This window comes from Dipodomys spectabilis, unplaced genomic scaffold (genome assembly GCF_019054845.1).
Source record: "Dipodomys spectabilis isolate Male_0828 unplaced genomic scaffold, ASM1905484v1 ptg000411l, whole genome shotgun sequence".
In the NCBI taxonomy this organism is placed as follows: Eukaryota; Metazoa; Chordata; class Mammalia; order Rodentia; family Heteromyidae; genus Dipodomys; species Dipodomys spectabilis.
In genome coordinates this window covers 932,109-958,710 of record NW_024871088.1, presented here as the reverse complement: position 1 = coordinate 958,710, position 26,602 = coordinate 932,109, and the positions used below count along the sequence as shown (strand labels likewise).

At 44.3% G+C, this 26,602-nt stretch overlaps 1 protein-coding gene across 1 annotated transcript; it reads right to left on the bottom strand.

Annotated features, from left to right (window-relative positions):
• On the bottom strand, positions 1-26,108 carry Tktl1 (transketolase like 1). Its single transcript, XM_042667512.1, has 14 exons — positions 26,070-26,108; positions 25,945-26,039; positions 23,508-23,625; positions 20,174-20,271; positions 18,189-18,380; positions 17,983-18,110; positions 16,339-16,532; positions 14,713-14,877; positions 10,791-10,947; positions 8,360-8,490; positions 4,778-4,861; positions 1,646-1,742; positions 1,413-1,532; positions 1-173 (listed from the first exon to the last, which is right to left on the bottom strand). Exons 1-14 carry the CDS (start codon positions 26,106-26,108, stop codon positions 1-3), a joined length of 1,791 nt encoding a protein of 596 aa, XP_042523446.1.
• Between the last annotated feature and the right edge of the window lie 494 nt (positions 26,109-26,602).

Below are 26,602 nucleotides of genomic sequence, written 5' to 3'. Positions count from 1 at the left end.
TTAGTACACTAAAATGCATTTCACGGCCACCATGATGTGGCTGGCACTAATTCCAAACATATCCAGCGGTTCATCGGTTCTCCTGCTCTGAGGCATTTGTGATACAGCCATTTGATGGACCAGGATGTCTTTCTCCATGGAGACAGCGGCGCAGACAGCTTCCCCAATGCCACCTGAGGAAGCAAGAGATGTTAGTCTTTGCTCTGAATTGCTCCCACCCCTGCCTATAGCAGGGTCACTATCAACTTGGGTCCCATGGGATCTGGGTGTCCATGGAGTGGAAATTCTCAAAGCTGTCAGGGACCTGAAAAGTCACTACTAACAGATGAACTGTCAAAAGAACATGACCAGCAGTCCTGAGGCTGCTAGCTTAAAAGGTTGGCACTTGAATGACACAGATGCCCTGCAATGCTGTGGCGCTTTCCCTGGTTAAGTCCCTGTGCCTGGAGTGTTTGTGCAATAAAGACTATGACAAGCTCCCACTTTGCTGTCAGAAGTTGGGAATCTGGGTATATGCCTGGCTGAATGTGAGTAGGCTTCCAACAAAAACATGAGGTACTGCATATCCAGTGCAGGCTCTGGAAACCATTCAGTACATGACAGGATGGACATGTATGCTTTTCATTGGCTGCCCGCTCTGGTCATTTTGTATTTCCAGCAAATGATGGTCTAAATATTCAAATAACCTTGATAGAGAAAAGGCTCCCCCATCTTTGATCTAGGCAGAAGTGGCCCATATGGGAAGTGTTCTTTAGGCCTCTTATGCGGTCTCAGGGCAATCTCTCTACCCAGAGGCTCTGGCCCTGGTGGAACCTGCAGCATGTAATAAACTTTAGCCTGAAGGGCAACTATGTGCCAAGTCCTGGGAGTCTTTCCAGAGAAACCTCCACCAGGATATGTTCTTAGAGCCTCTGCCGTGAGAATAGAAAGTTCCTCATCATGTTACATTGTCAACTCCACCTAACCTTCCAAGGTCCAAACATAGCCCAAGCCCTCTCTCCCTGACAAGCACTCTTTCTCTGAAATAGCTGTGGCCTTTGCTGGCACGGAGTTAACTATGTTTAGGTGAGGGGAATAATAAACTAGTAGTTGTTCAAAGCTCAAAAGAAGCTGTAAAGCTTGTAATGACCCCTACATGAAATGCACTGCCTAAGCCACTTCTATGCTGCCACTGACCCACCTGGGTGGACACTGTGCTGGGGACATGCTAGTGCATATGGGCACAGATCCAGTGTGGATGGATGGAAGACACCCCCTACATTGATTTGCTAGCAAAGGACAGTAAAAGGTACACTGTGTGAGTGGCAAGCTGGCGATGATAAACAGTAGCATGGCATATTTCCGATCAAGGAATACACAAGTGATTCCCATCAAAATGAACTTTGAAAACCACTCCCAACATCCCTACATACCTTCTGGGTAATGATCCTCTACTGTGATGATTCGGCCACCTGTGGCCTTTGCATTGATAAGGATGGTGCCAGAGTCCAGGGGTTTGATGGTAAATAAGTCAATGACACGGACATAAATATCTAGAAAATACCAATACCAGCTTGGCATTAGAAGCAGACTTAGAGCAAGTATACAGAGGGATAAAAATTTAAATTCTTCCCTGCTTGAACTTCAATGTTCACAATCAACTGACCTTCTTCAGCGAGCTCAGTAGCAGCCAGTAAGGCTTCATGCAGACAAACTCCAGCTGCAATAACTACGACCTTGTCATTGGTACTCTGGCGAACAACCTAGTATAGTGCCAACAAAACAAAATGCTGTGGTTACTATGTACAAAGCACATCTCCAAGTGGAGGGCACTCTATACTCCACAACTCCCAAACAGTACCAATTTCATTTGCTAATAATTCATCCATGAAGACACTGAATTAGATGCACTTAAAGGCCAGGATACAACTTTTTTTTTGCTAAGCCCTGTTTTATATTTACTTAATAAATTCATCTTCCTCTCTTAATTTATAGTGCAAAATGGTTACTTTCCTATATAATACATGAAGAAAGTAACTTGTCAGGCCTAGGGGCACATCCCTGTAATCTCTAGCACTTGAGAGGCAGAGACAAGAAGACAATGATACTGAAGCCAGCCTGGACTATACAGTGAGACACAGTGTATGCAAAACCAGGTGGCATAGTGCCTGCCTCATATACACAAGTCCCTGGGTTTGTTCCTCAGCACTGTAAATAATGTTCTACAAACTCCTTTCATAATCAAGTTGAATGTTATCTGCTGCCCTTTGCAGAGTGTCTGTATCTCCCATGATTAGTGAGTATTAAAACACATTCTTTTTGCCAGTCCTGGGGCTTGAATTCAGGGCCTGTACTCTGTCCATGAGCCTCTCTGTGCTCAAGGCAAGCACTCTACCACTTGGGCCACAGCAGCAATTCCAGCTTTTTCGGAATAGTTTATTGGTGATAAGAGTCTCACAGACTTTCCTGCCCAGGCTGGCTTCAAACCGTGATGCTCAGATCTCAGCCTCCTGATTAGCTAGAATTACAGGCATGAACCTGGCTATGAACAACATTTTAAAGTAGATAAAGGAGGACATTAATGCTCTTTTACAATGTATGGTCTCAATTGTGCAAACTGTACATATATGCCTAGCAAAAAGGAAGGAGGGTGTATGTCAAAAAAGTCCATAAATCCCTTTCTCTAGGTGGTGAGTATAATCACTAACCTGCTACATAGACTTTTCTGATTTTCCCCACATGTGGCTCTGACAGAGTAAGAGATAAAAACAGGCCTACAAGGACTAGGCTCAATGTGTGGGCCTCAACCCTACTCTTGTTGCTCAGCAGCATGAAGCCGTAAGTAAATCTGATCTTCATTCACAACCAGGACTGATAATCTTAGCTTCCTTCTGCTTTTGTGAGAACACCATAGATACTCTTGTTGCTCATCAGCGTGAAGCCTTAAGTAAATCTGATCTTCATTCACAACTGGGGCTGATAATCTTAGCTTCCTTCTGCTTTTGTGAGAAAACCATAGATAGGGAGTGCCTTAATGCCAACTTTCACACATATATGTGTAAATACATGATGGGCCTTGTGCATGCTGGTCTTAGGTCTATAAAATCTAAACCTAGTAGATAAATCTGTTATTCATTCTGAATTGGTTTCTGCTGTGTGTGTATGTGTGTGTGTGTGTGTATGAGAGAAAGTGGGGGGAGGGAGGGAGGGAGGGAAGGAGCGCAAGCACGCGTGTGCTCACACTGGTCCTGGGGCTTGAATCTAGGGCTTGGGCGCTGTCCCTGAGCTATTTTGCTCAAGGATAGTGCTCCACCACTTGTGCCACAGCTCCACTTCTGTCCTTTTTGGGTGGTTAATTGGAGATAAGAGTCTCTTAAGGCTTTCCTGTTCTGGCTGGATTTAAACTTCAATCCTCAGATCTTAGCCTCCTGAGTAGCTAGGGTTATAGGTGTGAGCCACTAGTGCTCATCTATGGTTTCTAATGTTTTGCTTAGCTTGAGATTGCAATAAGGAACAGCCAGGAGGCCTTCAAACATGTTATTTTTAAGACTTCAACAAAAACTAGGTTTGGATTGGTGGTGCATGCCTATAATCCTTGTACTTGGAAGCTGAGGCAAGAGGGTACAGACTACATAGTGAAACTCCCCATTTGGAAAGGAGCAAGGTTAATCAGATATTGTTAGAATGTTCCTTTCTAAGGTGACAATTTGTGTGTGTGAGTTGTGGGGCCTGAACTCTGGGCCTGGGCACTATCCCTCAGCTGTTCAGCTCAAGGTTAGCACACTACCACTTGAGTCACAGCACCACTTCCGGCTTTTTCTGCTTATGTGGTGCTGAGGAATTGAACCGAGGGCCTCATGCATGCAAGGCAAGCACTCTACCACTGAGCCACCTTTCCAGCCTGCCAATTGATTTTTTTTTTTGGGGGTCCGGTCGTGGGGCCTGAACTCTGGGCCTGGGCGCTGTCCCTCAGCTCTTCAGCTCAAGGCTAGCGTTCTACCACTTGAGCCACAGCGCCACTTCCGGCTTTTTTCTTTTTGCTTATGTGGTGCTGAGGAATCGAACCCAGGGTCTCATGCATGCAAGGCAAGCGCTCTGCCACTGAGCCACCTTCCCAGCCCCCTGCCAATTGATTTTTTTTTTTTTTTGTCGGTCATGGGGCTTGAACTCTGGGCCTGGGCACTGTCCTTCAGCTCTTCAGCTCAAGGCGAGCGCTCTACCACTTGAGCTACAGCGCCACTTCTGGTTTTCTAGTGGTTTATTGGAGATAGGAGTCTCACGGTCTTTCCTGCCCGGGCTGGCTTTGAACCGCAATTCTCAGATCTCAGCCTCCTGAGTAGCTAGGATTACATGCGTGAGCCACTGGCGCCCGGCTGCCAATTGATTTTTTAAAGACAAGAGCAAAGAAAGTATGACAAGAGGTTTTTTTTTTTGGTCGGTCGTGGGGCTTGAACTCTGGGCCTGGGTGCTGTCCCTGCACTCTTCAGCTCAAGGCAAGCACTCTACTGCTTGAGCCACAGCGCCACTTCCAGTTTTCGAGTGGTTTATTGGAGATAAATAGTTTCACAGACTTTCCTGCCCAGGCTGGCTTTGAACTGTGATCCTCAGATCTCAGCCTCCTGAGTAGCTAGGATTACAGGCGTGAGCCACCAGCGCCCAGCTGACAAGAGGTTTTTATTTTTTATTGTAAAGATACTGTACAGAGGGTTACAGTTACATGAGTGAGGTAATGAGTACACTTCCTTGACAAGAGGTTTTAAATAGTTCTTTTCACATGAATGGATACTTAAGCCCTTACCTTGGCCTGTCCAATATGAAAGTTTTCTAGTGGTGGGTATATTACTGCAGTTTCTGCATAGCTAGCCCGGATGAAGCATAATCCCTAGGATATAAACCAAACTATAGTTTAGAAAATCTAACTATAAATTTCCAACTAAAAAAATATCAAGAAGTGGAAACAGTCTATGTGCTTGTGGCTCATGCCTGTAATCCTAGCTACTCAGGAGGCTGAGATCTGAGGATCATGGTTCAAAGCCAGACTGGGCAATAAAGTCCATGAGACTCTTATCTCCAATTAACCAGCAAAAGCCAAAAATGGAGCTGAGGCTCAAGCGTGGAGTGTTAGCCATGACAACCCCCCCCCCCCCCCAAAATGAACAAACAAAGGGAAAACATCTAGGTCCTGAGTCAACCACCAGGACTGGCACAAAAGAAAAAAAAAGAAAATGGAATCAGCAGTTCTTCATACTAAGAATAAAGCATACATTTTGAAGTAAGGGAGAAATCATCTGCATATAACCACCAGGAAAGTGGGTACACTTCTGAATGTGCTATTGGGTAGGACCCCAAGCAGGACCCTGGTGGATGCCCTTAAGTTTTCCACAGTCTCATTAACTGACCTAGGAAACTTTCCAAATACTTGCTGACCTTTTGTCTTCCTAGCACATAAACCCAGGGAAGGAGCAATGACTCATTTTGACTACAAGTCCCAGAACACAACGTTAAAAATTAATTTTTCTCCAATACAACCTATAATGTTTCATCCTTAGAAAGATCTACATCTGAATATAAAATAACTACCTCTATACTAAATAAGAAGGATCTACTTTTTGTGCCAGTCCTGAGGCTTGGAACTCAAGACTTGGGAACTGTCCCTAAGCTTTTTTTTTTGGTCGGTTGTGGGGCTTGAACTCTGGGCCTGGGCACTGTCCCTCAGCTCTTCAGCTCAAGGCGAGCACTCTACCACTTGAGCTACAGCACCACTTCCGGTTTTCTGGTGGTTTATTGGAGATAGGAGTCTCATGGTCTCTCCTGCCCGGGCTGGCTTTGAACTGCGATCCTCAGATCTCAGCCTCCTGAGTAGCTAGGATTACAGGTGTGAGCCACCAGTGCCCGGCTTCCCTAAGCTTTTTTTATGCTGAAGGTTAACACTCTACCACTCTGAGCCACAGATTCATTTCTGGAATGTTTTTGTTTTTTTGGTAGTTAATTGGAATAAGAGTCTCATAGACCTCCTTGTCCAGTCTTGGCTTTGACCCATGATCCTCAGCTCTTAGCCTCCTGAGGAGCTAGGATTACAGGCGCGAGCCACTTGAGCCAAGCAGGAAAAAATACAGTTTTATTACCAATATGCACAAACATTCAGGAGCATAAATACTCAAATGTCTAATACTTGCTAAATTACATATATATGTCAATGGTGCATTGTAAATTAAAATATCAATTAGGAAACATTGCCTCTTTTCATGCATTCAGGCATGACTCAGCTACAGGAAAATGCTCAGATCCTAATGGTAGTACCTGCTGTGTAACCACCACCTATCAGGTCTATACAGCTTAGAATTCCTTTGTGTTTCTTCCCAGTGATTCTCTTTACTCTATAAAGAAACCTCCACTTTTTTCCTTCTTTTGAACTTTCTAGGAATGGAATTTGATAGCACGTATGAAATAATGAAAAAAACCTTCAGAATTGATCCCTGATAGTATTGTATGTATGAAATAGCAAAAACAAATAACTCCAAGATATGATAAATAGAGGCTGAAAGTGTGGCTCTGTGGCAGAATGATTACCTAGTATGCTCAAGGCCCTATATTTGACCCCTAGCACCAAAACAAACACACACACAAAAATGTCTGTCTACACATATCAGTTGCAAATGCTTAGAAAAGGACCTGCATGATTTGTCCTGAGTATTCCCGGGTTACTTGTTGCAGTGACCATGGGTAAAGCACAGGACTAGGGGTAGTAGGGCATTTAGTGGTCAGAGATTAGAAAGGTAAATATTACATTCCCTAGATTTCTTGTGGCTAGGGGTAGACAGGAATTTCACTCTATCTGATGTTAGAGGAAATAGATGAGTCCAAAGCCACAATCACTCTTCTGAGAACTCAGGGCCGTGAGTTTAGTAGGTAGGTGCTCTACCACTTGAGCCATGTCCACAGCCTACAGCCTTATTTAGCTTTTGTTACTTTTCTAACAGGACCAAGATCATCCTATTTATGTCTCCTGTTTAGTTGAGATGAGACATACAACCAAAACACCCAGCTTTATTGTTTGAGATGGGGGTGGGGGTGGGGCTTCATGAACTTTTTGCTTAGGCTGACCAGGAACTTCGATCCTTTAGCTCTCTGCTTCCCAAGTAGTTTGAATTGCAGGTTTGAGCCACTTGTCCCCAAGCCTTCAGTTGTTTTTTTTTTTTTTTCCTTTCTGGTACTGGAGTTTGAACTTAGAACGTGGAAGTTATCTTTTAGCATTTTTACTCAAGGCTGCCCCTCCCTCTACCACTTGAGCCAGGTCCATTTCCAGCTTTTTGCTACTTAACTGGAGCTAAGAGATTATGAACTTTTCTGCCCAAGCTGGTTCAGAACTGGGATTCTCAATCTCAGCTACCTGAGTAGCTAGGATTATATGCATGAGCCACTGGTACCCAGTGTGCTGAGCTATTTCAAACAGAGCTGGGGATCCCAGGATTTGCTCTTTAGCTTTCTGGAATTCTCAAAAGGCAGTAGAAACAATAGAGCTTAACCCTGGCTACAGCAACTGGGGTCTGTCTCAAATCCCATAGATCTGGTGGTGGACTCAGAAGTGGCAGCACTACTTGTGGGTGACATTATAGTTTAGAATTCCTTCTGGAGCCCTCTTCTGTGATTTTGTAATTAATACTTCATTAAACCTTTTTTCAATTAGAATACCTATGGTGCTCCTGGTTTCTTGCCCTGAGCCCTGATTGATATAAGCATAAAGTATTGGTTCAGTATCCTGTATCATTTGAATATTTTACAACATGAATGCATTCACATGCATAATCACCTGTTCTTGTAAAGGTTATGATTTTTTTTGAGATTTGAGTTACATTTATTAAATATTTCAGGCTCTTAACACAAAGATTCTTCCTGTCTTCTGAGTTTACAACATAAAGGTTATGATTTTATTTTTTGGGTCCGGTCGTGGGGCCTGAACTCTGGGCCTGGGCGCTGTCCCTCAGCTCTTCAGCTCAAGGCTAGCCCTCTACTACTTGAGCCACAGCGCCACTTCCAGCTTTTTTCTTTTTTCTTATATGGTGCTGAGGAATTGAACTCAGGGCCTCAGGCATGCAAGGCAAGTGCTCTACCACTGAGCCACCTTCCCAGCCCAAGGTTATGATTTTATTTTATTTTTTTTAATTCTTTTTTTTTTTGTCTTTTCTTTTATGGTACTGAGGATCGAACCCAGGACATTGTATTTGCTAGGCAAGCGCTTTGCCACTGAGCTACATCCCAGCCCCCAGGTTATGATTTTAAAAAGACTACTGCTACCACATTTTCTACAACTTATTCCAAAAAATGGGAAAATATAATCAGTTTGAAACTTGCAGCAGAACCAGTGTCCCTTTAAACATACCTTGATATTGGCTGCCAAATAAACAGCATGCTCTGTGGAGACTGCATCACTTGGATAGAAAATAGTACACTTGGGAATTGCTCGGAACATGGCCAGGTCCTCCAGGGCCATCTGGGAGGGGCTATCTTCACCTGAGAGAAAGCCATAGCCCAATAAAAATGTGAGCATAGGGACAGTTCCTGTCTAGCAAGTGTGAAGACTTACATTCAAACTCCATTACCACAAACTAAATCCTCTTCCTGCTGCCTCAATATTTTTTTTGGTGCTAGTTGTGGGGCTTAAACTCAGGGACTGAGTGCTGTCCTTGAGCTTCTGTGCTCAGGGCTAGTACTCTGCCACTTGAGCCACAGCATCACTTTCAGCTTTTTGGTGGTTAATTGCAGACAAGAGTCTCATGGACTTTCTTGTCAGGGATGGCTTTGAACTTCAGTCCTCAGATTTCAGCCTCCTAAGTAGATAGGATTACATGTAAGAGACACTGGTGCCTGGACCAACTGCTTTTGAGAAAGCAACTCCAAATTGGCAGAGACCTAAAATTTGGCCCATCAATTGCTCTAATTCATTATATTTTACACTGAAGTTTACATGTCTGCACCCCTTCAGATTTCACTGAAACACCTTGGGTTAGGATTCTAAATGACCTCACAGATCACTAAACCAATCTTGGTTTCTGGGTCACTAGATACTACTGCCCAAGCTGACAGGATGCTTTCTTCTCTGAGCATTAGTAACCCATAGCCTACCAAGTCTCTGGCTATGTCTTCTCCTTAGGAAGGCTTTGTCCTTCCCCTCTATTCTACTTGTTCTTCAAAACAATGTGTTTTGCCTCACTGAAGTGTCTTCATTTCTGAGTTTTTCAATTTGTTTAACATAAGCTTTTGAACACCATAGGGTGCGGTTATAACTAAGGGTGTCTGGTTGTACTTGGAATCCATTTTTGGCTAGAAACATGTTGGAAAAAGAAACTGTAATATAAAGATGGGCAGCCTACCTTTTCCTAGCCATGGAGAACACTGCTATTGGTAGGGTAATCCTCTAACCTCAGAAAAAGATGGGTAGCCTAGCTTTTCTTAGCTATGAAGAACACTGCCATTGGTAGGGTAATCCTCTAACCTCAGAAATCAGCTCTTCTGGACTTTATAGCCATTTGTCCCTTTAGCTGACTTGATTTTCAAACTTACATTGAACCCAGCCTCAGGGCGAGACTCTGGGTTCCCTTTTCCAGCCCCTTGCCCTGCCAACTTAGCAGTGCTGCTGTGCCTCAGTTGTCATGACTGCTCTTCCTCCACTCACTCACCACTTGTGCCACAATTTCACCCAGAAGCTTCTTTTTTTTGGGGGGGGGGGGTCGAGCTGTGGGCCTGAACTCTGGGCCTGGGCGCTGTCCCTCAGATCTTCACCTCAAGGCTAGCACTCTAACACTTGAGCCACAGTGCCACTTCTGGCTTTTTTCTGCTTATGTGGTGTTGAGGAATCGAACCCAGGGCCTCATGCATGTAAGGCAAGCACTCTACCACTGAGCCAACTTCCCAGCCCACCAAGAACCTTCTTATTGTCTAATTCTCTCATGGATCTCTCAGATGGCTCCAAAATGTGTACCAGTAACATTCTCACAGTAAAAGTAAGCCATCCAATTTACTTAGATGACTGGACCTACTGGAGGCACGGCAGCTGATTCATCCTTCCTATGTAATTTCTTTTGCTAGTCACATACACAGTTCCTGCCATCTCCTGTAAGAAACGTCTAGATACTTGCTTTCTGATTTTCACACAGCTTGAATCCTTACATTCTGTTTACTCCTCTCCCTCAAATTGGTTTCTCAACCTACTGCTAACTCCCACTCTATTCCAACTTCTTAAGCTTTCTTGACTCCAGTTGTGCCCTATTAGTCCTCAAGCTTTTGTGCCTGGAGTGACCTTTCTATCTGTCTATTTCTCTGTGCAATTTTCTTTAGGGTGCCATTGTACAAAGTTATCATGGCCAGGTACCTTGGGCCCTGTCCACCTCAGTGGGTGTCCAGCACCTCAGAATCCCTCTGCCCATGCTGCTTATTGCAGTGTGACCATGCAGAAGGCAGAAAAGAATTCTTGGATTTTGTGCTGTCTCTATTCATGTTATTATATGGCAAGACTCAGAAGAGGCCTCAAAGACAGATAATTATTTCTCAATGGCTGAGAGTGAGCACTTTACAGTAACACCAGGAGATTTGCTCCAAAGATTTCCCAGAGTATCTGAACCTAAGGGCCTCAGGCATGCAAGGCAAGCGCTCTACCACTGAGCCACCTTCCTAGCCCCTTCCCAGAGTATCTGAAATATTTAAAACCTAATATAGCTTTTTAAAAAAGAAGTCCAAATAGTCAAAATTTAAGAAACAGGTAAACAGATCTTTCTCAGCAGAAGAGAAATGGTGATGGCACTCAGAACTCATACCAGTGTACACCCCACAGTGGGATCCAATAAGATTGAGGTTGATGTGAGACATAGCTCCCTTGCGGATCTGATCATATGCTCGGGTCCAAAAGACAGCAAAGTTGTTAGCAAAGGGAATGGTCCGATTACGGATGGCACAGCCCAATGCCACGTTCACCTGCAATGCAAAGAAAAATGAATCAGAACACCCTTTGACCTTTTCCCCTCTGTTCTTCCACTTTAGACAATAGTCCCCATGCTAATCCCTACTCTACATGCAACTGGGCTGCTCCTGTATATAATATGCCTCTGTCCCTGCTCAGATAGTGCCTTTACTTCATGTCTCTGCCTCATTCTCCATCCTCCTGTGTCATGGACCCTCCTTGAAGAGGAACTTCTCACTGGTCTTTTTCAATCTTAGTGTGTGTGTGTGTGTGTGTGTGTGTGTGTGTGCCTGAACTCAGGGCCCAGGCACTGTCCCTGTTTTTTTTTTTTTTTTTTTGGCTTAAGGCTAGCAACTTTACCACATGGGCCGCAGCTCTACTTCCAGCTTTTTGGTGATGGAGATTAGTGTCTCACAGACTTTCCTGCCCAGGCTGGCTTTGAACAGCAAACTTCAGATCTCAGCCTCCTAAGTAGCTAGGATTATAGGTGTGAGCCATTGGTACCTAGCTTTGATCCTTGTTCTCACTGATTTCTTCATCAATCAAGTAATAATGTCCTCCACACCGAATCAGTTTCTTCTTTTCTCTTGAATTATCCTATAACCACTCAACTGGGCCAGTACCTTGCATCATCAATGTCCCATTCTGTCTTGTTCTTTCTAGAAACTATGCTACATATATATTTTCCTTCACAGAAAACTTCCCAGGAAAGTGGCTAGTCATTGTCCTACTTTGTCATTTGGAATCTCTACAGCCTACTTCACCTAGGCTGTCATTCCCATGAATGACTTTGAAGTTGCCAAATCCAAGGCCTCTTGATCTTGGATAGCATCTCACGTGCCTTCTCAGCAGCATCTGGCACAAGCCATCCCCACTTTCTCAAGGCACATTCTGTTCTGTTTCTGTGATGTTACAATAGGACCACAATGTGATGTCCTGTTCCCTCACTGGATGTGCTTGCTCATATACCTCTTGCTGATGAGATGGAAAACTAGAGGGAGTGCTCCACGCTCTGGGCTTACTTTTCATTGGCTCTCTGGCTCTGTGAGGCTGCATCTGACTCAAAGATGTACTCTAGTAAAACCCATTTTTTTTTTTTTGTTGTCGGTCATGGGGCTTGAACTCTGGGCCTGGGCGCTGTCCCTCAGCTCTTCAGCTCAAGGCGAGCGCTCTACCACTTGAGCTACAGCGCCACTTCCGGTTTTCTACTGGTTTATTGGAGATAGGAGTCTCACGGTCTTTCCTGCCTGGGCTGGCTTTGAACCGCGATTCTCAGATCTCAGCCTCCTGAGTAGCTAGGATTACAGGCGTGAGCCACCGGCGCCTGGCAGTGAAACCCATTTTATATCCCTAGTCATTACCTTCCCTGAACTCAGGTTCATACCCCAGTAGGCAACAAACTAAGATATTAACATCTCCAAGAGTAAACAGGACTTTCTAACAGTTATGTGACTATGGATGGTTTCATAGTCAAGATCCTTGAGTACACGATTAAAGTGAAAAAGAAAACCCAGAAAACTTTTATCAGGCATCCTTTGTAATGACTTAAATTTCTGACTAAAAACATTTATAGTAGGCTGCATACAGTAATGTGTCCCTGTAGTTTCAGCTACACTAGAGGTTGAAACTGGATGATCACTGGAGCCTAAGAGTTTGAGGCTAGCCTGGTTACACTGTGAGTCCTATTCTGGAAAATTAAAATATGTAGATGTTAACCTGAAAACTTGGCAAAGGGAAATGCAGCTTAGCAAGATACTTCCAGTAATTCAGAGAGCAAACACATTTGAAGATAGTCAAGCAGAGCTTCTGAGCTTCTTGTGGTACCCAACTCTCCTCTCCTGGTTTAACCATCTTAAGAGGTATTGAAGCACCACTTAGGCACCCTTAGATGCTTAGCTAACCAACTAGATTCTCTGCCCTCTGGCATGCTGCTCGTTTCCTGCCAGGGCACTCATGAATATGCTTCTCTCCAACATGGCCACACAGTTATTACGGCCAAGGACCAGCATTTTCCCTTGCCCTTTGACTCTACAAATCTTTCACATTGCAGTATCTTGAGAACATACCATGTCCCTTTTCTGCTCAAAGCCCTTCTGTGCTTTCCTATCAGTCTTCAAGAGAACCAGGGATGCTTTACATGAGTGGTAAGAACCCTATGATTTGGACCCTTGGAGGCCTTCCTGAGCCAATTTCCTTCTGTGGTCACCAGGCCTTGGGAACTCTGGCCTTCTTTCTGCTCCCTAAACATCCCAGGCTTTCGCTTCACAGCTAGCAAGGCCCTCTGCTGGAAAAACCATTTCCTACACATCTGCCACCAGACTCTCAGCTTGAATGTCCCCTCCAAAGAGGCTGTCCTTAATCACCCATAATCACACTCTTACTGTTACCACCTCTTGCAAGTATGACACTAAATACTAGCCTCTGCTCTATTGGTTTTCTTCTGATTGTTAGAACACACCAACAGGCACCAAGTATGTGGTTGATGAATGCAGGAATCAATCAAGCCAATAAGCTTTCTGAAGGAAATGCCAGGTTATTGACAAATCTTCCCATTTTTAAGAGACTCTAGAAATTTGGATTTTATATAAGAACCTCACTTTTAAATGCTGCCAACTATATTTCTAAGATGTAAATACTACTAATAACCAATCATTCATGGTATTCACATGAGATCTATTAGCCTATAGTTTTCTAGCTAGAAGAAAATCATTAAGTTATTGAGGGCTGTTTTTGGTCTCTGTGATAAAGCCAGGAGATGAGTGTCTTCCTCTATGCTGATATATGATTTTGTTAAGTCCTCCCTCTCCCTCTCTCCCTCTCCATCTCTCTCTGTCCCTCGTGGGGCCTGAACTCTGGGCCTGGGCACTGTCCCTCAGCTCTTTAGCTAGCACTCTACCACTTGAGGCATAGTGCTACTTCTGGCTTTTTCTGCTTATGTGGTGCTGAGGAATCGAACCTAGGGCCTCATGCATGCAAGGCAAGTGCTCTACCACTGAGCCACCTTCCCTGCCCACTCCTTTCTCTCTTGAGGGTGGTAAATGTACATGGGAGAGCATGGGGCACAGAGAAACAGAACATCTTTACCCAAACATGTTAGTTCTAAGCTACTAGCATTCTTGAGGCTACAGTTAAGTAACATTTGTATGTATTTTTCAGAACCTGTGTTCCAGTGGGAAAACAGAAACCACATTTCTAGTAGCTCTTTATCAATATTTATCTCAAAGTGGCCTGTAATAGGACTGCCTAGTTATGAGCTGGACATGACACAAAGAGCAACTGGCAAGCCCAGGATGCTTCAGGTCTAGAGCCCTTGGCTTGGTGCCTTCCAACTACTCAGACAGGTGTCCATGGGTGGGGCAGTCAATCACAGCCTTTCTTTTTTTTTGGGGGGGGGTCCGGTCGTGGGGCCTGAACTCTGGGCCTGGGCGCTGTCCCTCAGCTTTTCAGCTCAAGGCTAGTGCTCTACCACTTGAGCCATAGCACCACTTCCGGCTTTTTTCTTTTTTTTTTTTTGCTTATGTGATGCTGAGGAATCGAACCCAGGGCCTCAGGCATGCAAGGCAAGTGCTCTACCACTGAGCCAACTTCCCAGCCCCCAATCACAATCTTTCTAGCAGACTTGGAAGCCACATTTCTCTGACTTTGCCTGTACGTTTGTCTCGTTTCTCTGGAAGGGTTTCTTAGATTTTAAAATAGAAAAATTGTACGTAGAGTGGGTCTTCCATATCCAGTGGACAAATGATGGTCAACTGAGAAGATCTGAGATACAGCACACTCACCATGTTTTGCTCAGCAATAAAACACTCAATGAACCTCTCAGGATGTTCTTTCTTGAATAACTCAGAGAAGGTAGAGTTCTTGGTGTCACCATCAAGCACAATGACTCTGTCGTTTTCACGGCCCAACTTAGCCAGAGCCAAACCACACGCTTTCCTGGTAGACATCTAGAAGAAAGCCAGACAATTAAGTTTCTCGGAAAGCACCTAGAAAGAAGCCTCTGTCTTATATAATTGTTATTTATATTAATGAAGATTTGTGATTCATCATCATTTTACATTATTAACATAGATTATTAGCTAATCTTTTTTTGTTGTTGTTGTTGGTTGTGGGGCCTTAACTCTGGGCCTGGGCACTGTCCCTTAGCACTTCAGCTCAAGGCTAGCACTCTACCACTTGAGCCACAGTGCCACTTCCAGCTTTTTCTGCTTATGTGGTGCTAAGGAATAGAACCCACGGCCTCATGCATGCAGGGCAAGCACTCTACCACTGAGCCACCTTCCTAGCCCTTGTAAGCTAATCTTAAACACATATTTGGCTTGAAGATGATCCATTTCTCACACGGCTAATGTAGTGCCCAACTTTTACTTGAATTGTATTCTTTTAGTTCATACTTGTTACCCCTCACTCCACAATACAACAGCAAGATTTCAAATATTTTGAAGAATTAAGGTTTTAATAAATTGGTCTGCTTCCCTGTATATTCCAGAGAGTAAGTTCAAAAGATCAGACCACCTAGTTCATCATTCTTAGCCCTAGGCACATAATGGTGGGAGTTTCATGTACATTGTACTACTAAGCCGCAAACCAAAGTTAGGAAGCAAGAAACAGTTCCACCAGGCACCAGTGACTCTCACCTATAATCCTAAATCTGAGATATGAGGATTAGAGTTCAAAGCAAGCCTGGGTAGATCCAAGACTCTTATCTTTAATTAACCAGCAAAACTAGAACTAGATGAGTAGCTCAAGTGGTAGACAGCCAAGCAAAAGCACAAGACTAAACAAAACCATAGGTGCTAAAAAGTAGCAACTGATCAGTAAAAATCCTGACCTAAGCAAGAGTGAAAGCAAAGAATTAAATTATCTGCTGGGCACTGGTGTCTTATGCCCATAATCCTACTCAGGAGGCTGAGATCTGAGGATCATGGTTCAAAGCCAGCGTGGAAGTAAAGTCTATGACACCTTTATCTCCAATTAGTCATCAAAAAACCAGAAGTGGAGCTGTGCTCAAGTAAGTGGTAGAAGCTTAACCTTGAGTAAAAAGCGGGAGGGACAGAGCCCAGATGCTGAGTTCAAGCCTCAGTACCAGCACAAAACAAACACACACCTATAAATCCAGAACTTGGGAGGCTAAGGCAGCGCCTTAAGTTCTAGGCCAGTCTGACTTATACAGTGAGACTCTGTCCCCCACAAAAAAACCAGAAAGAATAAATATTAGAGCTAATGAAAGATGATGAACTGTTCTTTACTGCTTATAATTGTTAAGCTAGATGTCACACTAGTAATTATCTTATCCTTAGAGATATGGATAAATGAAGACTACTATGTATTAAGAGGGAAGGAAATCAGCAAACAAAGCAGTTCAATGTATATGTATGTATCTTAAAATTATACACATTTTTGCCTACCTTGTCACCAATTTTGTAAACAGGTGGAGAGGTCATTTTTGTATCTATAAAGCAGATTTTCCTTGAGTCCTCAATAGGGAGTTCTGGTACAAGATTCCTGTTGGTCTGTATCTGGCTCTCAATTAACTTAATAATTGCATCTGCTCTTTCTTTTGGCATTGGTTTTCCATACCAGCTTTCTGCATCCTCAACATCTGTAACAAACAAAAACCATTCATTTCAAGTATTTGAGTACTTAGTAGATCATCTGAAAGACATCCTGTTGGAAAGGATGTCAGTCTAGAATTCACAGGATTAATAATTTGATTGAGTTCCTGGGATGGTATTGTAGTCACAACAGGTTTGGCTATAATCCTCACTACTCAGGAGGCTGACGTGGGAAGGATCTAGGTTCAAGGTCATCCCATGTAAAAGGTTAGAGAGAACCCTTTCTCAACGAACAAGCTGTGCAGTGGTGGCACATACCTGTAATCCTAGGTGTATGGGAGGCATAGGTAGGAGAATCATAGTCTGAGGCCAGCCCTAGGCAAAGATATTAAGACCTTGTCCAAAAAGTAAGTAAAGCAAAAGGAGCTGGAGGTATGGCTCAAGATGTAGAGCACTTTCCAAGGAAGAAATGGGAAAGAGAAGGGGAAAAACACAGGAAGAGAAAGGAAGGAACGGAAAAGTAGAGGAGGGAAAGAGGAAGAACAGTTTGAACAAAGGGCTTGTGGCTTCTAATGGGCAGCTGGCTTGCTTGCGAGTGAATGGGCAGGGAATAGTGAGGGAGGAAAGGCTGGAGAGACAAACTATGGAGACTGGAGTTTTAGCTTGAAGTTTTGTCTGAGGAAAGATGGAGAATCTCTAAAGGTTGGGGGAGGGAGGGAAGTGAATGATCAGGTATGTTGTAGAAAGCCCACTGTGGTAGTAGTGTGGACACTGCTTTGGAGGGAAAGCTGCTGCAATTCATGGAGGATGATGAGGTCCTGGTGACAGTCATGGAAGTAGAGATGGGGAGGAAAAGAGTGCATCTGAGATACACTAGGACTGGATATGCATGGGAGATCTATGTGTGAGAGGTAGTGGCAAGGACAGTATCTTGGGGAAGAGGCATATAACAGTTTTATTCTAAACTGTCTAAATTGTTTAAAAAAAACAGGAATCCTATCTTTAGTTACTATAATTGCTATAAATAATAAACTGAAATGAATGATTTCAGTTGATATCCTTGACATGTGCAAGGAGCTAATCCTTTGGAATTGCTTCCTTCCCCAGCTGCCACTTCTTGATGCAATACTTTACTAGTCTCATTTCTTCTACCAGATGCTCTAGATCTCAAGGCAAGTGTGTATTCATGAGTACCCTGCTCATATATACAGCATGTTTCCTGACTGTACTAATAGAGTTCATCCCCTGGCAGCTCTCAGACAAAACTGTTCTCCTAGTGACTCCCTCACATAGGTATAAAATCACTGCCCACCTGCTGAAGTTTGACATTCCCCTCCTTTTGTTATTTAGTGAGGGCAAGAAAGGAGCCCCTATCATGTGTTACAAGCTTTACCAATGTTCACGTCAAGAAGCCATTTGCTGGATCAAAGCTTCACTGCCTCTTCTTCTGTGCAGTCCAATATTTTAAATACTCACAAGCAGAAAGGAAACACTTACTTGGCATGCCCCGGCCCTTGAAGGTCTTGGCAACCACAGCAGTGGGCTTGCCCTTCACCTGAGTTGCCTGCCAGAATACCTGACATAGTGCCTCCACGTCACGGCCATCCACCACGTAAGTATTCCACCTATCAACAAGGAGGACAAGGTTATAAGGAAGAAGATGGATGGGACACAAATAACATCAAGCGAGAAGACACCATTACCCAAAAGCTTTGCAGCGCTTCTGATAGGCCTCTATACAGTGCTCAACAGGCAAGGTTCCACCATGTCCCAGGCGGTTCACATCAAAGATCAATACGAGATTATCCAGACTGTGGTAGGCAGCAAAGGCCAATGCCTCCCAGACAGAGCCTTCTGAGGCCTCGCCGTCTCCCAGAAGGCAGAACACTCGGTAGCTGGAATAAGAAAGGGTTAAGATCTTCCTGAGACTCAATTGTGCCACACAAATGCATCTCAGAGAATGAACAAAAAAAATCACATTGGTTCCAAGATTATTTTCCTCAGCAACCCTGCTCAAACTCATCAGCCAAGGAAACGAGCATATAAAAGCTTGGACATCATGAAGCTGGGAGCCCATGGCTTATGCCTGTTAATCCTAGCTACTCAAGAGGCTGAGAGCTGACGATCGCACTTCAAAGTCAGCTCAGGCAGAAAAGTCTAATTAAGTAGCAAAAATGCCTGAGTGGAAGTATGGGAACTCAAGTGGTAGAGCACCAGTGGTGAGCGAGAAACCAAACTAACAGTATATGAGGCCCTGAGTTCAAGCCCTGGTAAGTGGGTAGGAGAGTTCGGGCCTCATGTCAAGGGCTTCACCTTTGGCTAGCCTTCTCATTCTAGCTGTAAGACTATTTTCAACTCCTGCTACTTCCAATCAGCAATTAAGATGGGAATGGGAAAGAAGCAGCTACCTGAAATATCTACAAACAACTATCACATATACATTTTCTTTGTAAATTCCATTTTTAAGCACTGCCACTTATTTCTGATATTACAATTTATTTACAATTCTACCTAGCAAAAAAAACCCCCAAAACATTCTACATCAAAAGCATATGTTCTGTTGTAAATGATAAGCTCCTCTGCAGCATAGACAACATAAATCATTTATACCAACAAAACATATTCCAGATCTTATCAAATGCTGAAAGTTGAAAAATCTGTTAAGCCCAGAATTAGAACTAAGACAGGTAAAGAATTAAGTGAAATTTTTCATCAGATCTGTGGAAAATAGAGCATGATGGTTGCCCAAGGGACTGGTCCTTTAGGGGTCTTCTCCACTTCAAGGAGGTAACAGCTGTCGTGAAACCCCAGGAGAGAAGCACCTATCCTGGAGAAACTGAACCTAGGGGCTCTGGACTCAGGTCTGCCACAAGCAGCAGAGGGTAGCAAGGACTTGTGAGTCTCAACTCATTGTGGTCATGTTTCCACACTACCAGCAGTTGAGTACAGGACCCACCAGAGAAAGACCGGTCTTCTTGTCTTTTGAAAGGAGGAACCAGCCCAGAAAAAGATGTTGGTGTAGAGGCCTCCAATGCAAAGGTAAACACATGAATGTGTTTATTCTATAGTGCTGTTCAACAAGGATGGAAATCAGGAAGCTGTTTATCTCTCTGTCTCTCTCTTGTACCAGTACTGGGGCTTGAACTCAGGGCCTTGCACTTTCCCTTGGCTCTTTCTTTCAAGGTTGGCACTCTACCACTTGAGCCTCCACCTCCTACTTTTTACTGGTTAACTGGAGATAAAAAGTCTCATAGACTTTTCTGCCCTGGTTGGCTTTGAATCTCAATCTTCAGATCTCAATCTTCTAAGTAAGATTACAGGTATGAGCCACCAGCACCCAGCAGGAAGCTGTTGCTCTTACAAAAAATAAGCCAAGAAAAAGAAGAAAGAACAAAATAGCATTATAATACACTGTGTGTGTGTGTGTGTGTGTGTGTGTGTGTGTGTGTGTGTGTGTGTGTGTGTGTGTGTGTGTGTGTGTGTGTGCGTGCGCTAATAGACTGTTTTTTTTTATACAACAGTCACTACTTAGACCCTAATCAGAGATGCTAAAAATTTCCAAAAATGTGATTTCTTTATGGCTTCAATGCTTGGTAACCTGAATTTTCAAAATCATCACTTTTTTCAAACTAAGGCTAGTAAAGTCAAAGTGTAGGTTAGGACAATGGAATAGATCCCAATGTCTTACCTGGCCCGGTCAAAGTACTTGCCAGTATATGCCATCCCGCATGCAGCTCCCAGTCCTTGCCCAAGCCATCCGATTGCCATATCAATAAATGACAGCCTCTGTAAAAGAGAGGACCCAATGAACTAACAACAAGCAGCTTCAGGACATCAGTCTCAGGCAGATTTCGGGTGCTGAGAGCAGGCTGTTCCTATCTTATCCTATGCACGCAGAATAAGTGGTAGTGTCCCATTTTAAAGGCTCCTTCCACCCCACTTGGTAAATTTCTCTTTTCCTTATTCACATGAAGCACAAGTCCTACATCAGCATCATAACTTGACTGTAGGTTTAGCATGGGTTGGAAACAAGGGTGACCAAAGGAAACCAGAATTCAATGTGGTGAAGGTAACTGGAACTTTCTAGGCACAGAGGAGGGAACCTAAGTGAAAGCAGAAAATGTAAGCATTTTAAAAAAGACTTTCCCCCAGCCATGTGAAAACCTGATTTTGAATCTTTTGGAGAACCTATGTTCTCAAACAGAAACTAGAAACACAAGTTTGTGAGGTTCTTGGGTTGTGAAACTCTGGTCAACTGAGTGGTCCAGAAGTGTTGATAATAGAAACAAATCACTTTCTTGCCTCATTCTGTCTTCCTTTTGCTAATATTTCATTAGTATGTCCCCCTATGATGACAATGCAGCCCTTCATGAGAGACAAAGCCTGTCGAAATGTTCAGGTGGGAGATACCCTGCTCTTGAGCTTTCCAGAACACTGATTTTGTTAAAAATAGCTTCTATCGGGGCTGGGAAGGTGGCTCAGTGGTAGAGCGCTTGCTTTGCATGCCTGAGGCCCTGGGTTCCATTCCTCAGCACCACATAAGCAAAAAGAAAAAAGCCGGAAGTGGCGCTGTGGCTCAAGTGGTAGAGTGCTAGTCTTGAGCTGAAGAGCTGAGGGACAGCGCCCAGGCCCAGAGTTCAGGCCCCACGACTGGACCAAAAAAAAAAAAAAAATAGCTTGTATTGTCACCATCTTAGTTTGGCCCTCATCTGTCATTGCATGGCCTTCTCCCTGGCCATCCGGACCACCCTGAAGCCATTCTCAACTTAGCCACCAGAGGGGGTCTGTTAAAATGTAAGCCAGCTCAGCATATCTCTGCTGTCTAAGGTCTTGCAATAGCCTGCAACACAGCTCAAGTTGTGAGAGTCTAGACACTCCAACCTCCATGATTTTCTACCTGTCCTCCCAATACTCTGAATGCTGTAGTCACTTTATTTGTGCTAGTCTTAGGGCTTGAACTCAGGGCCTAGGTGTTGTCTCTGAGCTTCTGGGCTCAAAACTAGCCCTCTACCACTTATGCCACAGTTCCACGTCTGTCTTTTTGTTGGTTATTGGAGATAAGTTTAATGGATTTTCCTGTTCCAGCTGGCTTCGAACTGTGATCCTTAGATCTCAGCCTTCTGAGTAGCTAGGGTTATGATCCACTTGCGTCTGGCTTTTTAAAATTTTTATTATTTATTTATTTTTGGGTCCGGTCGTGGGGTCTGAACTCTGGGCCTGGGCGCTGTCCCTCAGCTCTTCGGCTCATGGCTAGCACTCTACCACTTGAGCCATAGCACCACTTCCGGCTTTTTTTTTCCCTGCTTATGTGGTGCTGAGGAATCGAACCCAGGGCCTCATGCATGCAAGGCAAGCACTCTACCACTGAGCCACCTTCTCAGCCCCTTAATTTTTATTTTTGAGTTGGAAGTCTTAGTATGTGGGTCTTGAACTCCTCTAATATGCTACCTTGGAGTGCTAGCATTACAGGCACATACCACCATGCCTGGTTCACCCTGGCTTTATTGTTGCCCATTGAATATAATGGGTATATGCTTGCCTCAGGGCCTTAGTGTTTGTAGCTCCTTCTACGTAAGAGCTTACATATACACAGTAGCACAGCTTACTCTCATCCCTTCCAAATTGCTGCCTAAGTATCAGCATCAAGGTCTTTGTGGACCATTCTCTCTTTCACCTGGTGTTTTCAAATCCCACCAAATTACATGGCTGCATAATGCTCAGCCCCAATAGATATGCTATGTGTTTATTTCTTGGTTTGTTTCTTGCATGTTCCTTCCTCTGTTAATAAGACTCAGTCAAGCAAGGACCAGTGCATATTCACCACTACTGCAGACAAATTAATGGCAGTTATTCTTAGATCTCTCTCCCTTCTTCCTTCCTGGACTCTTCAGAACTTCTATGATATTCTCTACATGCTCTGTACCTGGAGAGCCTCCCTTTCAGTTTTGTTTCTCTAGCAAAACTGAAGTTTCTTCTGATTAGATCCCTGGTTTCGTCTTCTTCTCTATGACTCCTACCTTGGTCCTGTAATAAGCTCTGGTTCCTCATTGCCTTGCATGCCTTTGGAGCTGAGGTCCTAAAATGTCATTTCTCTAAAGCCAATGTTGAAACTGGGCTTGGTACTCAGACAAAATCTACTTCCTCCTGTTTGAGAAGAGTGAGGAAGGTGAGCTTCCTTTCTCAAGACTTTATTTTGGGGTACTATTGAGACAGGAGCCTCTGCAAAATATGTGTCAGGAGGTTGCCTGGCATGACACAAGTGCCCCTAAAATGGGTTCCTTTTTCTTTATTTTTTATTTTTGGGTCCGGTCGTGGGGCGTGAACTCTGGGCCTGGGCGCTGTCCCTCAGCAATTCAGCTCAAGGCTAGTGCTCTACCACTTGAGCCACAGCGCCACTTCCGGCTTTTTTCTTTTTGCTTATGTGGTGCTGAGGAATCGAACCCAGGGCCTCATGCATGCAAGGCAAGCGCTCTACCACTGAGCCACCTTCCCAGCCCCTAGGTTCCTTTTTCTTCAAGAATTCTTATGTAATAATTCAGAGGAGCTGAGGACTAGAATAAAGGTACATATGGGGTGCTATAGGAACCCACAAAAGGTAGACATCTCTTCCAGATAGCAGTTATCCTCATTCCAGTATGAAGTGTACTTCAAGAAGTGCACACAAGCTGGGCACCAGTGGCTCATGCCTAGTCCTAGATACCCAGGAGGCTGAGATATGAGGATCATGGTTCAAAGCCAGCCTGAGCAGAAAAGTCCCCATGAGACTCTTATCTCCAATTAACCACTCAAAAACCAGAAGTGGTGCTGTGGCTCAAGTACTAGAGTGCTAGCCTTGAGTGCAAACAGCTTCAAGGACAGTGTGTCCAGGCACTGAGTTCAAGTCCCAGAACCAACAAAAAAAATTCTCAAAAAGGCCTTCTGGTGGTTTTCCACACTGGCTTAGCTGGAGAAAAAGAAAGAGTTGATAAACTAAAACCCTGGGTGAGACAATGAGCAGAGTCAACGTTCCCCTGTTAATGTACCTTTGAAAGGATGAACCGGTCATTGTTTGGGTTCTCTGGATCTGTTTGTTTATATCTCATTGTGTGGAAGAACAGCACAGACATGATCTCAGCAGCACTGCTACATGATGTGGGGTGGCTAAAAAGAAGACATGGCACAGGTTATTTTTCCACAAGCAATTGAATTCCAAGGGACACAGTGTACAAGTGCTACCTCTGGTCTCCTCAGACCAGATACAACGATGTCATTTTTACCATACTGGAAGAATCAAGCCAAGTGTGAGGGCTGAAGAGCCACTGCCTCTGAAGCTTACATTTCTGAAGGTCAATTCAAAACTCAGAAATATCACAATCTTTCCTGCTGGATGTACGCAGATGCTCCCTTGTATCAGAGAGGCACCATGCTCTTGGGGCAAAGCTCATCTTTTGATGCTGACTTGAGCATTCTTTCACTTGTATGATTTTTATTTCTGGTACTTTAACATAAGTAAACTACAGATTCCTCATTTAATCAGAAATAACATGTATATCCCATTCTTCCACGTAAAATGAAACCAATTTAGGAAATGAATGTTGAATGACAGAAATCTTTCATTCTTAGAAAGTAGCCTATATGAAGTAGCATGTGTGCAAATCTAGTCAGTTCTTAATTAAATGAAGGGGAGGGCCCAGGACAGAGTAAAAAAGTATTTACAGAAAATGTAAAGTATCTATCAGAGAATTAATATCTAGAACATATAAGAAGCTAGAAAAACCTAACAAAAACTAGTTATTCTTACACAACCAAAGGGTCAAAAAAGTTACAAAAATTAGAAACAGATGAAAACAAAAGCACAAAACTTATGCAAATCAGCAAAACAAGTGCCAACCAAGAAGTTTACATTTATTTGTGTGTGTGTGGTACTAGGGGACTTGAACTCAGAGCAACTTTGTGCTCTTGCTTAGCTTTTTCACTCAAGGATGGTACTCTACTACTTGAGCTACACCTCCAGTTCCAGCTTTTTGTTGGTTAGAGATGAGTCTTGAATTTGTCTGCCCAGGCTAGCTTCAAACCTCCACAGATCTCAGCCTCCTAAATAGGAAGGACTGCAGGTATGTCATGAGCTCCTGGCTACATTTGCTTTCTTTGCTCAAGGCTAGCACTCTACCACTTGAGCAACAGCTCCACTTCCAGTTTTCTGGTGGTTTATTGGAAATAAGAGTCTCATGGACTTTCCTGCCTGGGCTGGCTTTGAACAGTGATCCTCGAAACTCAGTCTCCTGAATAGCTGAGACTATATGTGTGAGCCACCAGCACTCTGCTCAACAAAATGTTAAACTCACTCATCCACTGGCCTTTACAACTCCTCACACAAGCAAAACTGCTCTGTGCTGGAGCCAAAATGCCAACTGTCTCCATCCACCTAAGATGTTTTGTGTGTGTGTGTGTGTCGGTCGTGGGGCTTGAACTCTGAGCTTGGGCGCTGTCACTCAGCTCTTCAGCTCAAGGCAAGCGCTGTACCGCTTGAGCCACAGAGCTCCAGTTTTCTAGTGGTTTTATTGGAAAGAAGAGTCTCACAGACTTTCCTGCTCAGGCTGGCTTTGAACCGTGATCCTCAGATCTCAGCCTCCTGAGTAGTTAGGATGAGCCACCGGCACTCGGCAGATTTTTTTTTTTTTTTTTTTTATTGTACATACCTTTATTGGTGTGATAACTGGGAAACAAATACACTTAAATATATATAATTTAAGAATGGCTTAATAAACTTCACCTCCTGCAATCCTGCAAAGACAAATGGCAATAAATTGTTGCAATATAGATTTATCATTAAAAAAGTTTTTTTAGTTTTTAATTTATTCTTTAAAATTGGATGAGACCCTGTTGCCTCCACAACTCTGCTTGTGACGTGGCCAGAGGCAGGTACTAAGGTACGCAGACCATCGGATGCACTGGTTACAAACGATGCCTTGCTGGTTGGTGACCGGTGGTCGAAGCTGGACTTCCATGGATTTTAGTAATGGCATCTCAATGGATCCTGGATAAAAACAGTGCCTCGGCGGACCCCAAGGGACAAAAAAAAGGCACCTCCACGGACCCCAACTGCGCCTTGCCGGACCCGGATGGATAGAAATGGCGTCTCCACACACTCTGAGGGACAGAAACGGCATCTCGACAGACCCCAAGGAGCAGAAACGGCACCTTGACAGACCCCGAGGGACAGAAACAGCACCTCACCGGACCCCGACAGATAGAAATGGCGCCTTGACGGACTCCTGAGGGCTAAAAACGGCACCTCGCCGGACCTCGCTGGATAAAAATGGCGCCTTGACGGAAGAGGGACAGAACCGGCACCTCGCCGGACCCCAACAAATAACAACTGCACCTCAGTGGCCCATCCCGGTGACTACCCTCCACGCCATTCTCTTCATCTCAGACTCATTTCTACTTGGCCCAAAAAACAGCATGGTGGGGCCTTACCCAGAGCTTGAAGCACATGTAGTTTTGATGAAATGAATACGCAGGCGGTTGGCCATGTCTCGCAACACCTGCACTGTCATCTCATCGGGCCTGGCCTTGAATTCGTCAACTACATCCTCAAAGACCTCCTCAAGTATCTCTGGACTCGCCTCAGAATCCGACATGATTGCGTCCGCCCAGACGCTCGCAGCTCAAAGATGGCGGGGTGCGCTCCTCAGACACGCTGTGCCTTAAGTCTCGTGACTTAAGTCCCGCCCCTTGCACTGAAGATCCTTCCACGCACTTATGGCTCGTGATTTTGTCTTCTCGACGCACGCCTATTGCCTCTGCCCCCTGTCTATCTTTGCCTCATCACACGTATCACACCTAAGTCTCATCACACCTATCCCTCCACCTCCCACTGACATCCGGAAAAAGTCCGTTTCAACTACCACACTCCTATGCCTCAGCTGCATGCCTGCTTCCGCTGCATGCCCACATCCGGCAGGCGTCCATTTTAACTACCACATGAGTGCCTCCGCTGTACACCTACATCCGGCAATAGTCCACCTCAACTGCTGCCTCTGCTGCATGCCTACATCCGGCCATCATCCATTTCAACTACCACATGACTGTGCCTCCGCTGTACACCTACATCCGGCAAATGTCCTCAACTACT

Excerpts from the sequence above, each read along its gene's own strand:
- Tktl1 (XM_042667512.1), bottom strand. The coding sequence starts at position 26,108 with ATGTCGGATTCTGAGGCGAGTCCAGAGATACTTGAGGAG. Across the intron at positions 18,111-18,188 it reads AAGCGCTGCAAAGCTTTTGG|GTGGAATACTTACGTGGTGG; the intron begins GTAATGGTGTCT and ends CCTTGTTGATAG. Across the intron at positions 1,743-4,777 it reads TTCATATTGGACAGGCCAAG|GTTGTTCGCCAGAGTACCAA; the intron begins GTAAGGGCTTAA and ends GCACTATACTAG.